This window comes from Macrobrachium rosenbergii, chromosome 17 (genome assembly GCF_040412425.1).
Source record: "Macrobrachium rosenbergii isolate ZJJX-2024 chromosome 17, ASM4041242v1, whole genome shotgun sequence".
In the NCBI taxonomy this organism is placed as follows: domain Eukaryota; kingdom Metazoa; phylum Arthropoda; class Malacostraca; order Decapoda; family Palaemonidae; genus Macrobrachium; species Macrobrachium rosenbergii.
In genome coordinates this window covers 1,022,757-1,035,732 of record NC_089757.1, presented here as the reverse complement: position 1 = coordinate 1,035,732, position 12,976 = coordinate 1,022,757, and the positions used below count along the sequence as shown (strand labels likewise).

Here is a 12,976-nt window from a genome sequence, read left to right as displayed (position 1 = left end):
CACCAAACTCTGCCTGGGCAGACTGTGCAGCAGGGCAGTTTCAGTGGGAATATCCACTTCATGTCTGATAAAAGGGACATCTCCCCCAAGTAAAGACTCCTCATTTCCAACAGTGGAGTTGACCTGGGAGGTACTAGGAACCTATGCCTCCAAAACCGCGCTACCTGTCCCTCTTCGGGGTCACCAGTGTGAGGTTCAAGAAATGTCAGAAGTGAAAGACTGAGCCTTTATTATTCTTGACAGGTGTTTATAATGCGGAAAGCGGATGGAATGGTAGCGGGCGACCTGAGGCCCCACGCTGCATCCATACAGAGGTTGTGTTTGTTAAAAGGCATAAGAAGACATATGTAATGCGTTACAGAACATGTAAAAGGCAGATATATATATCGGCGGACAGGCCGTACAATGATGCATACAATGAGATACACAAAGAATCTGAAATAATAACAAGTAACATATATGACGTGATTAATGTAAGTATGAAGAGCGAAACACAAGAATGGAGAGGCGATTTGACACCCTTACACCACTATCAGCGGTAACACAAAGAATGGTTAGGCTACTATTATTCAAAATTGAAGTAGCCAAGCATATCTACTAAGTAGCTCATGATAACTATTAACATAAAAGATCATATACCAATGATCTACAAGAAGAACAGTTTAAAAATCATTACCTCAGTATAATTAAACATTGTTTGTTGGCTAACTTAAGAATGCACAGTAACACTCAAACCAAGCCTAATTCTCGCCTTGTGGAAGACATGAAATTGTTATCGGTGCCGGCTTCCAACTTTCATGAAATAAGTTACTAGCTAAAAATTATTTAAAAACTAAACATTTCGCTGGAACTCAAACTATGCACTTAGCTTTCTTCTGAGTTTCGTACTTCCATGATGACCAAATAAAGAACTAGGGGCTTGTAATCAACTGTAACGACATGTCCGTCGTTGTCTAGAACAAAGAGAGTAATGAGTAAATGGTCTTGCGCAGAGTGCAAGGTTGTGCAAGGTTGCCATAATAGTGGTCAACTTATAATGCGCACTTGCCACATCTGCAGGTTAAGATATGGAAGAACCTAGGCAGTCGCTGCAGACAAGAGAAAGAGCCCTCTTGTCTCAAGTCCTATACTCTGTCATTGTCAACGTGTACTATATAGTGGCCGAGACCAACTAAAAGAGAATTCTTTGAAAATTATTGGTCTATATTATGGAGCCCTTCAGGGACCACGAGAGTAACTCCTTTGAGGACGAACAGTGGCTACGCTATCAAAAAGGTCAGTTTTCAGTGAGACATAATTTGTCATGGCCTTTTCTAAGCTATGAAGGATTTGTTCCTAGCCACCGTGGCTTTAGAGGTGAATAGGTTCCCTTCTGCAACTTTTAATTTTTTTTATATTATTGTTTTTGAATAGTATTTCACATTTATTGTCGCGAATTTTCCCCATGATTGGGAGGGTAAAGTCCCGGATGGTATGGGACTAGGATGATGGCCTGAAGTGCACTATTAGCAAACATCGAAATGAAGGTCCATCAAGATTAGGCAGGGTTTTACAATTTTATTTTAAAAAATAGACTATATAAATTTAACATACATTAAACTAACGCTCAATGACCACGCGGTCGGGTACAAGACACAACTCTGAAAAAGTATACAAAGCTCAAAAAACTAAAAAAATATGCTTCTGAAAGTTACAATTTTATACAAAACTTATTTCTGAATAATCAGGCTATACTTTAACCGAATATTAATTGTATCAAGCCTCGGATGGCAAAAATGTAACAGGATTAGCTTAGCAAACTAAATGAACCGGCTCTTGACTACAAAATGAACAACTTGGCTGGGGAAGTGACGACATGGAGAGTGCACAGCTTACCTCAGTGATATGCCCTCAAGAAAGATGCATATCGCCCCCTGCATGTCTCGTCGTCACCTCGGTTCCCTTTCAAAATTTCTACGTAGATTACTTTATCAAAGAATGCATTTGAATTATTTAAAAGAGAGCCTCTCTGATATTCATGATACTGCTAATACGGGCAGTTCGCTGGACACAAATAACGCTTGAACATATTTACAGAAAAACAAGAACCATGAACTCTGCCGCCTGCTTACCACTCCCCCGTGCTCATCCTGAATGTTGTGAAGGATTGTCGAGAAAAAACGGATCCAATTTTTTTTTCACAACATTTATCCTCCCAGTAATGAATGCTAAAGAATTATTCTTGTCACTGGCTAGAGAAGCTCATATGGAAACCATTTCTGTGGTTGACCAGCACATTTTACCAGGTACTCCAAATCCAGACTCAAAGGAAAACCATTATTTTACTGTGGTATCTTAAATGTTAGATAAAATGGGTGCTTGGTGAGATCTGCAAGATCAGCACATTTCAGTATAATGTTCTCTTACATTTATCATGATGAAAGGCACAGTAGCCCTTGAAAGCCTAGGAATTTTTTATTGCTATGAGTGCACACTTCCTAAAATGTACACAAGAAGGATAATTATGTTGCCGGCATTTACCAGAGCATGATTTGTATTCCAGTATGTTTTATTGCACATGCCAAATACCTTGTATATGTAGTACTTGATTAACTACAGTTAGTATGTTATTGCAGCTAACATGGAAATGTTCATTTCCCTTGTTTTATAATACTGATGCCAGCCAGTCATCTTTTAGGAGCTAAATTGAGGACAAATATTTCATTCAGCTGGAGAATGCCTTATATAGTAAATGCACAGATATCAGAAGATAACTTCAGTAACTTGGAGGGATCTCAGAAAATGATCTTGCAAGCTTCCTTGAATTAACTTTCTTCCTCATCAGCTGTTGAGGGCTGATTTGTCGAAGAAATCTGTTTCCAACTTAAAATTTAGTTGTATTTTGTATTGTGTACGGGGGTGGCTTTAATAGCAGAGACAAACTTTTATTCCAGGAGCCTATCCTATGTTACTTAATTTTTTCATCAACATGAATATTACTCATGTTCCTACTAATATTTATGCTGTTGTCCTTTGAATTAATTAATTCTCCAGAAGGTTAGTTATACTTTATTATTACATCAAATAATCAAAAGACAGTTATGCTTAAATGGAACCATGTCACACAAGTTCCAGCAAAAAATAATTTGCATTTCATTTATTGTGAAACTTATAAATCCTTAACTATGATGTCTGTGCTATATATTTTAATTTTACTAGCCTTTTATGTAATAGGTTGCATTAGAATTTTGTTAACTTTTTTCCTGTGTTTTTTCCTGAGAGAAGTCTTGTTAGAACCAAAAATTTTATTGTAGTAATTTTAACATCCATGTTACAGTCTCCAGCAACTGTAACTGTCATATCAAGATTTTATTTTTTTAAGTTATAATTGACCTATAATTTCTCAATTGTTTGTTCCAGCAAATTACTCGATGCTGACATGAGCCCGCTTGGTTTTGATGCTAATCAAATGTACAGATTTATAAGTGTGCGCTTTGTCAACACTTCAGCTTCAGTACAGGAACAGACATTGTCATGGCTTCAGGTAATCTTTGATTGTAATTTCCTCGTAAATTTCGAATAAAATATATTGGGACTTAATACAAAAAGAAAATGTGGTAGTAACATTTGTTGGGATGATGAGGAAATGCATGATATTTGAAGTTTTTTGTTTTTATCAGCAAACCTTTAGTCACAAAAGCTATAATATGGAAGGCAAATTAGATGTACTTTTGATTGTTGTAGTTGAAATTTGGGCTCAATGCAATGCCACCAACTTTTTACCAAACATTTGAAAATTGTGGTGTCATTTACTTTACTTCCTGTAGTGGAGAGGATGTATTTACTACAGTGGAGTTGTGACAGTACAGAAGTTCAGAGCATTGTGATATGCCAAGTACACTGTTTCCTCAGATCAACAGAAACTGACATGGGAAGTGTTAATGAAATTTAATAGTCAAATTTATAATTAAATATTATTGTTCAAGTACTGTACTTTAAGTGCAGTTTATGAAAAATAGAAAGTTTTTAAAACAAAAGCACAGGATTAAAGATGGAAAAGAAAAGGGATGGCACTTGAAAGTAATTATTTCCATGAGATACCCCATGGGATCTGCTGAACTGCTAAACATAAATCTTTTTCACTGTACAGTATAATGCTTTACTGTTTATGTTGAATACCGAAATCTTAGAGGTAAAAGTTTTTTTCTTAGGTGCAAAGCACAAATTTCATATGTTCTAGTTAAGGCTCTAAAAAGGGAAGTGACTCAGTGCTATAAAGAGATCTCTGCGATACAAATTTTTTTATGAACGGCTGTCCTTTTAACCATCCTATGTCTCTCCATTAATGTCATATTTTTTATGTTTTTTATTTATTACTATAATAGATGATTGTTGTTTGTCTCTAGTACTATCTTAACGAGACTGCATTGAAGAAGCCACAGGGCTCCCGTGTAAAACCTTGTGTCTTGCAGTTAAGCCTTGTGACGGGTGAGAGGGCACTCAAGCAGTGGGATTTTCTCTTCCCCTTATTTGACCTTAGAAGTTTGTCTCTACTCTTTTATCACTTTCAGGCCTTCCACTTTACATGCGTTTCTCTTCTCTTTCTACCATCTTGCTGTCCACCCACTCTAACTATGATCTGAACTGAAGATCTTTATTGACGGCTGGTCCCCACCGAAGCCCCTCCACATTTTCAACCCCATGAGAGTTGGGACTCACATCCTCCTATAGGATTTGGTGGATCTGTTTTGGCTTTCAACATCAGTTTCATTTTCATTCAGTGGGTTGGGGGCTCCCTCAAAACACTCAACAGTTGACGAGCTCTGCTTGGATATGGACATGGCTAGGAAACCTTCTCCAAGTGTATATACACTGGAACCCTGTACCCAGCATATAGTAAAGGGAAATTCAGCAGAAATATGTGTGTAATATGGCCAGGGATATTTGAAACATATTTGACATTCAGTATGGAAGAACCTAATTGTGGCATTTTTTGTGTACAGAGACATTATGAAGTGATGTGGCTGAGACCTTGAGATATATAAACTGACAACAGAATCTGCCTACTCAGAAGAAAGTGAAAAACTAACAGGTTTTGATGAAGGAAACCCCTATTTTTAGTAGCTTCTGTTCATCCTCAAAGGAGCTATACTTATGGTTCTCCCAGAGCTCCATAAGACAGACCAACATGTATCAAAGAATTCTATCATAGAATAGTGCTTTTGTTAGACTCAAAGGACTCAAGACAAGAGGACTCTTTCCCTTGCCTACAGTGATTACCCAGTTTTCCCTCACCCTTCTCACACAGATGTGAAAACTGCGCACAAACTGGCAAAGATCCCAATTTCTTGCCAGGTCTGTGAAAGAAAAAATACTCTGATCAAATTCCCATACCTTTTCATCATTTTAAAGTTTTTACTTACCCTCTTTTATCCAGGATACCCATTAGGGTTCATCAATGATTGACAGGAAAAAACAAGTACAGTCAAACCTTGACGTATGAGTGAGCCAACATATGAGTTTCCAAGATATGAGCCGGCACACTCGCAATTTTTTGCTTTAAGAAGTGAGCCCAGATTTGAGCTACAAGCCAGCGAGCCTGGGAGACACCATCTCCCAATGCGTCCACCATTGCCAGCACTGAGCTGCCCAAGCCACGCGATCTCATTCAGTTCACATGGTTACCTTGCTGTGCAAACATCTCCTCAGCATCGTGTAGCATTTCTCGCTTTGTCCCTTTATTTTTGAACATTCTTAGTTTTCACCATGGATCCTAAGAAAGTGTGTCAAGACCAGTGCTCAGAAGAAGAAAAGGCCGATTACCTTGAATATGAAGCATGAAATCATAGAAAAACACGATCAGGGTGTGGGTGTTATGGACTTGGTGAGGCAGTACGACCGGACTACTTCTATGATCTGTATGGTTTTGAAACGGAAGGAGTCGATGAAGGCTATAATGCCAGCCAAGGGCATTAAGATTATTTCAAAGCTTTGGACCTCTGCCCATGAAGAGATGAAGTTGCTGTTGGTGTGGTTGAATGAAAAGCAGCTCACAGGAGATACCATGACAGAGAGCATCATGTGTGAGAAGGCACGTGACATCTATGCGGATTTGGTACGGGGGACGCTGGGGACAGTGACGGACAAGGCATTGGAATAGTCATTCAAAGCCAGTTGGGGCTGGTTTGATCATTTTAAAAGAGGACCGGCATTCACTCCGTTGCCAGGCATGGTGAGACAGCAAGCTCCAATGTGAAGGAAGCTGAGGAGTTTGTTCAAATTTTTTGAAATTTATATATATCATATCTTTGTGGCCTGGATCCCTAGTCCAGATGTGTCGGATAAATGTTGAGTTCCGGGTAGTGGCGATCTGGATAATTTAGGGATTACTTTAATGAGTTAAACTACTTAATATAAATACCAAGTTTAGTATTCTTTCAGGTGACCTATTTTAAGGTTGAAACGTGTTTCCTCGAAATGGCATTTTAAATGAACTTTTATTATAAGTAAATTTTACTTAACTTAAATGCCAAGTTTATTATTATTTCAAGTGACGTATTTTAAGGTTGAAATGTATTTCCTTAGAATTGTATTTTTAAATGAACATTTATTATAAGTAAATGTTAAAGTTAATATTTCTCTTTATACAGGAATAACAAAAATTTGCTCTGGATTTTTCAGATTTTGTCATCCCTAGACATTGTTATTCCCATGAATTTGCTGCTGACCATGTTTCATGATGGGGTAACAGCCCTTTGTAACTCACCATCAGCATCAAGGAAGACAAGCACATCAGGGAGGCCCTGTGCTTCTGTTTTAGGTAAGTTGATATGCATCTCTGGATATTAATTAGCATTGTAGTACTGTACTTTGAGAGTATTAATGTATCGTTGACTAATCATGGGAAATGCACTGTTTTACTGGGCGGGGCTCGGCTAACACGGCTTAGATTGCTGTGAGCTAAAGTAATTGTAAGGGATAGAAAGATGGTGGAGAAGAGCCAGTAAAAAACTGAAAATATTGAAAGTGAAAAGATGAAGATGTAAAATCCGAGTATCAAGAAAAAGTGTTAAAAAAGGAGTATCAAGAAAAAGTGTCTGAAAATATAGCATTTAAAAGTGGTCTATGGAAACTACTGAAAAAAAAGGCATACAGATGGCAGCAGGAAAAGTATGCAACATGACATTGGAGAAGTGTGTTGGGAAAGAGAAGACAAAGTGGTGAAATCAAGATACACCAGGGCAACTGGAGAGGAGAGACCCCTGAAGCTCTGGCAGAGGATGGTGAGGGAGAAGGATAGAGATGTGTAGATGAAAAAGAGGAGCTAGGTTAAAGGCAGGTGACAGTTGTGAAGAAGAGGATTTGGTAGGAATGGACTCGGAATCTCAAGAAAGCAGGGACACGGACAAAACACCCAGGGCAGCAAAGTTGAAGAGGAAAAATAAAAAAAGGACCAAAGTCTGAGTTGGAAATGGAGATACAGGAACTATGGAGGCAGTATTTTGAAAACCTTCAGAGTGAAGAAAATGAACATGAACTGGAGTGTGTTGGCATAAAAGAGGGGGAGCATTATAGAACATTTCAGTATAAAATATTAAAAAGGGCCTTCAGGGAGATGAAAAATGGAGAAGCTGTAGGACAATCTAGAATAACAAGCACCCTTATAAAAGCAGTCACCCATGACCATATTAGAATGTATGAAAACCTGATAGAGGATGAGATAGGACTAGGAGAGTGGGAAGAAGAGCCTCACAATAATGATATACTAAGAAAATGAGGTTGCACAGCAATGTAAAAATTAAGAATAAGACTACAGTACTTGGGCATGTTATGAATATATATTTGAAAAGGTGATAGAAGAAAGGCTGAGAAAAATTGTTAATATCAATAATTGTCTGTTTGGCTTCATGCTAGCAACCAGTTCATTATTAGTGGTTTTTATCATTAGGCGGCTGCATGAAAAGTACTTCTCGAAGAGGAGGAGATAATACCACATATTGGTGAATCCTGAAAAGGCATTTAAGGGCATACTAAGACAAATAATTGTGTGGTCATTACAGAGGTAGAGGGTATCAGAAATACACATTCATTAAACTAGTAAAGTTTACTCTACCATAACACTAGATCTGGAGTGAAGGCAGTGGTGGGCATTTTAGAAGAATATGAAGTAAATATATGAGGAATGTGAAAAAGGCTGCCTCTGAGAGCTACTTTATGTTGGTGATCTTTTCTTAAAAGAGCAGTACTGGGGAGAGAGATGGTAGTAATTTTCAAAGTTGGAAGAATGAAATGGAAAGACTGAGAATCAACATTAGTAAAACAAGGCTTCTTGTGGCTAGAAAGGAAACAGAAAATTCAATCGGGAAAGTGGTAATGCAGTTGTTGTGGGAAAGGTGAGGGGGTGAACTCTTACTGGGATCAAATGTAACAGATGGTGTCACGAGAAGTGCTCAGTATTACAAAATATACCTTAAGCCAAAGTATATATTTTTTGGCCAAAATGTATTCCAAAAGCAAAGGGGGAAGGGAGGGCAGGTGAGAACCCTACCCTCTTGTGATGAATGGGGAGGTCCTAGAAGAGGTAGCTTTCTGATACCTTTGAGTCACATTGGACTGTGAAGCAGGAGATGGGGGAGCAGTACGAGAGTAGCTGCAGCATGGATAAAATAAAAAGAGATAGATAGGCTACTGGTAAAAAAAAAAAGTCCCTTTGTTAGAGATAGCAGTCTTACCATAGGTGTCTGTACTACTGTATACAGCAGAAGTTTGGGCACTGTCAAGGAAAATATAGTTTGAAAAGGGTCTAAACATAGAATGTTAAGATTTATGGCTGGAGTATGGTGAGGTGATCATATCACAAATGCAATGTTTTATGAATGACGGTAGTATCACAAGACCAGTAGGAAGTTACAGAAAAAGGGGATAGAAGAAGACCTAGATCTGATGGGAGTTTAGGCGGAAAGTGCACAAGAAAGATCCTGTAAAGAAAAACGTTGACGTGAATGCTTTATTCCCCCCATCCTGCTGCCCTTCCTCTTATACTGTGCTCACAAATACGTTATGCTGATCCTGTTACCTCATCCTTACATTTTGCATACCCTACCTCTACCAACTTTTCCCCCAGCTACTTATATACTCTTCTCATCCCAAATCAAATTTACTGGTTTTAATTACTTTCGCTGCCTCATCTCACCCCGTCTTCTTCAACGACATCTTTTATCCTAACTAGCTCTACCCTAAAAGAGAGAGATGGATAGATAGAGGCACCATTTTGTTTCAGATTGTTGTATTTTGTCTTCTGTATAGTTTATTACATTTTTCTTAAATGTTAGCTTCAAGCATCAATATACATAAAAGATTTCAGCGATAAAAGTGTGAGTATGGGGTCTCCTGTAAGTCAGTTGTTTCTTTCCTGTTACAGAACCTGTAGTTGAGGATGATTCTCACAGTAGTTCGGCTCTTTCGGATGATGAAAGGCCACCATCAGATCATCCTGAGGATCACTATTCTGACCCAGAACTTATTTTGACATGCTTTGTGCTGATGTTGGATGTGTTATTCAAACAGGTAATGTACTATTATGTATCCTAATTTAAGTTTCTAACAATTATTTTTTTTTTCTACAAATGGAGGACTATGTTGTTCTTGCTGAATGCCAAATATGTTCAGTCAAAGCAAGTCATAGTTCGCTTGGCTGAACTATTATTTACCTGGCTGCACTAACCCACCATCCTTATTTAATGTGGTAGTCAGCTAACTTTAACAGTAAGTAAGATTCATTCCAAATAATGCATATTTTTATGATAAAATTAATTATTTGGATACTTACCTACTGTTAAAGTGGAAACCCACCCAGCCTCCCCACATCTTAGTGGGTGGTCACGAAGAATTTTGACGACCGTAAACATTCCAACGCCACCTGGTGGGAAACAGGTGATTACAGAGACAGTCCTAGCAGGTTAGCCAAGCGTTATTTTGTGTTATTTTGATTGCCGATCGTACCCAGTGGCGCAAAGATATAAGCTAACTTTAACAGTAGGTACGTATCCAGATAATTAATTTTATTATAAAAATGTTCGTTCTTTTCTAGTTATGCCTTCTTATGATTATTTTCTTCTTGTTCCAGATGGAAGTGCAGGAGGTAGAGAAGCATCAAGGGCTGGAGGGAAAGGAGAGTGTCCCTGTTATGACGCTCATCCGCGACATGGTAGGGGCCTCATGCTTGTCCCCTCACAAGTGTGATGGAGAACAAGAATGCACAACATGTGAACTTACAACAGTTTTTTATCAGCTGGAGATGGATGTTGTGGCTTATTTGTGTCCACGGGCTGCTATTCAGAACAACAGGGTAAAAATTTTGATACAGAAACTTCCTTTGTTGTGCAGTTTTCTTTTCAAGTTGGTCTGTGTTACAAGTACTCACTTTAGGATGCTATTCTAGTGATTTTTGCCACAATGTCAGCAAGGCTCTTTGAAGGAAGTACAATGACAACTCAACTTAACGGACAGTTTGGGAGTTTGTTCCTCTTAGTAAGTGATAAAATCTGCTAAGTAACAAAGTTTGAAAGATAGCCGACACAGTACTGTACCCTAGAGCGACTCGGCCTCTAGTGAGCAGCATCCTGTGTAAAATCCTTAATAGTCTATCCTAACTGGTGTTTTGATAGTTTGATTCAGTCTGAAATAACTATTCACTTATTCAGTTATATATCTATAAAATTAATCGTTTCTAAAAGTACATACAACGCAATACTGTGATAGTTTAACCTCCCAGAAACATAGGCTGTACTATATATGATTATTTTCATAAAGTGTTAAAATATCCATGTATGACAAAAAGTATTCGAGAAATGATTATCCATGAATAAAGTATAAATAATATTATGTTTTTATAATTTTATTTATAACACAAATAAGTATATATGCAATAATTTATAAGAAGGAAGTATGCAGATATCACCCAAGAAAACAGAGATGTTACTTGGGCTTCACTGGGAGGTTTTGTATTGTGTGCAGGTGCAATGTGACAAGTGTTTGAGGGCATACTGCTTGGCCATTGGTCGTTCATGTATTCTTTCTCCTGCTGGATGGGGGTATGTGATCCAACTCTAGTGCATTTAGAACTGGTTTGGGGGTGCCAATGGTTACTTCAGCTTTTAATAGCTGACCATAACAGCTTTCTCTGTAAATAACCTTGAATCCTTCCGTCGGTTTTTGTAGGGATGATTACCTATTGTTGGTGTCTATACAACTGGAAGTTTTGTTCAACAGGCCCAATGTTGATGCATGGCTGCTTGCTTTCATTGGGCCAGCGCACATGTCCAAAGTGTCATTATTGTTGTGTAGTTTTTCTGTGCAATTTACAGATCTCCTTTAGGAAAATGATTTTATAGGCTACATTCATGCACACTTCCATCAGCCCTTCATGAGTAAAACTATTGTTCATTACTAGTTAACTGTCACATTTTAAGTTCTGTTATTCAACTTCATTTTCAACCAGTTTTGGAAATAAAAATACAACAGAAATGCCATGAAACATTAAAATTGTAGTCAGATGACTAAAACTTGCATAACATTATAAAGGTTAGCTGAAGAAATTATGCATCCCATTCAAAGTTACTCCCAGTATCTATGTAGTTTGATAGTTTTGCACTACAAAATATGATTGTGAATAGATTTTTTGTTTTATTTTTAGGTGGCTGATATTATTCCTCAAGAAGTAGAGTCATCTCAAGCTAACAAAAGTCCTGAGTTATCTTCCCACGATGCTCAGACTGGAAGCACTGGACATTCTCCTAAGCCTTGGCCTCCACCCCCGGTAAAGGAAGGGGGTCTCATGTCAATAATGGCCAATATGCCTCAGGTGTGTAGTAATATTTCTGCAGTACTTGAAAATGTACAATAATCTTTTGCATTATGAACAGCTTCCTCCATTTAAACTTTTGTGTTAGTGCTATCTCCACAACTATTCCTAAAATACCAGTCATTAATTACTGTTTGTTCCTTTTGTATCTGGAGTGCCTTTCGTGCATGCAGTAGATCCAGCCCATGTACTAACTAACAAGGGAGATACCCACAAAGGTGGGGAAAAGGATATACTTCTTATTTTGCATGCCTGATTTATGCCTTTTTGTGTTTTTTGTGCTTCACCACACCTCTCTGTTTCCTACACTCGCACTTCGTGAAGTGGAGCTCTTGAGCATGTTTTGTGTTATTTTGGGTGTTTTTATGCTACTTTGTTTTCTGTACTTACCAGCATGGAGTGTAAACATGATGAGGATCGTTTTGTAGGCCGTGATAGGGCTTGCAATTGTTTTATGTCTCGTGTGGTGGTAGATCCACATTCTTTTTATTTTTCTTGCAAAGGAAAGGAATGTTCTCATTTTTCTCCCTGCTCTGAATGTGTTTTGTGGTCTCCTCAGTGGGAGCATTACAAAAGAAGGCAGAGGGAAACAAGGGAGTACCCTACAAACTCCTGTTCTGTAACAAGGGGAAGGGTAGGGCTATCTCTAAACCCATTGATTACCTTAACCTAGTGGGTAAAGCTGCCGACCGTCAGTACTTCGTCCTCCTGTGAGTTCCGGGTTCTTCAGGATTTACTAATGGGGGTGGCATGAAGTTGGGGGTGTTGCGTTTTCCCTCATGGCAAGGATGTCGGAGCAATCAAGTAGTGGTAAAGGACTGCCAGAGAGCAAATAACAATTGTTTTTAGGTAATTTGTATTTTTCATAGGTGATGTACACAAATCTTAACTTTTCATAATGAAGGAAACTTTCTTCTGCCTTCCCACTTCTACCAGTGGGGAAAATTGGGTGAAGGGGCATATCCTTCCCCCACCTTCATGGGTACCTCTCTTGTTGATTAGTACATGGGCCAGGTCCAGTGCATGTGTGAAAGGTACTCCAGATATGAAAGATTAGGGGTTGTATACCTATGAAAAATACTAACTACTTTAAAAATTAAAAACTTAAATAAAAAAAACTAAAATTTAAAAACT

At 38.2% G+C, this 12,976-nt stretch overlaps 1 protein-coding gene across 12 annotated transcripts in view; it reads left to right on the top strand.

Annotated features, from left to right (window-relative positions):
- unc79 (UNC-79 domain-containing protein) overlaps window positions 1–12,976 on the top strand; it is a 224,650-nt gene that overhangs the window by 92,140 nt on the left and 119,534 nt on the right. For all 12 annotated transcript variants that reach the window (XM_067119369.1, XM_067119364.1, XM_067119371.1 and 9 more), the window contains 5 exons: window positions 3,400–3,523; window positions 6,661–6,799; window positions 9,401–9,546; window positions 10,106–10,327; window positions 11,675–11,842. In XM_067119369.1, the coding sequence (XP_066975470.1) occupies window positions 3,400–3,523; window positions 6,661–6,799; window positions 9,401–9,546; window positions 10,106–10,327; window positions 11,675–11,842 (799 nt within the window). The remainder of the gene's footprint in view (window positions 1–3,399; window positions 3,524–6,660; window positions 6,800–9,400; window positions 9,547–10,105; window positions 10,328–11,674; window positions 11,843–12,976) is intronic.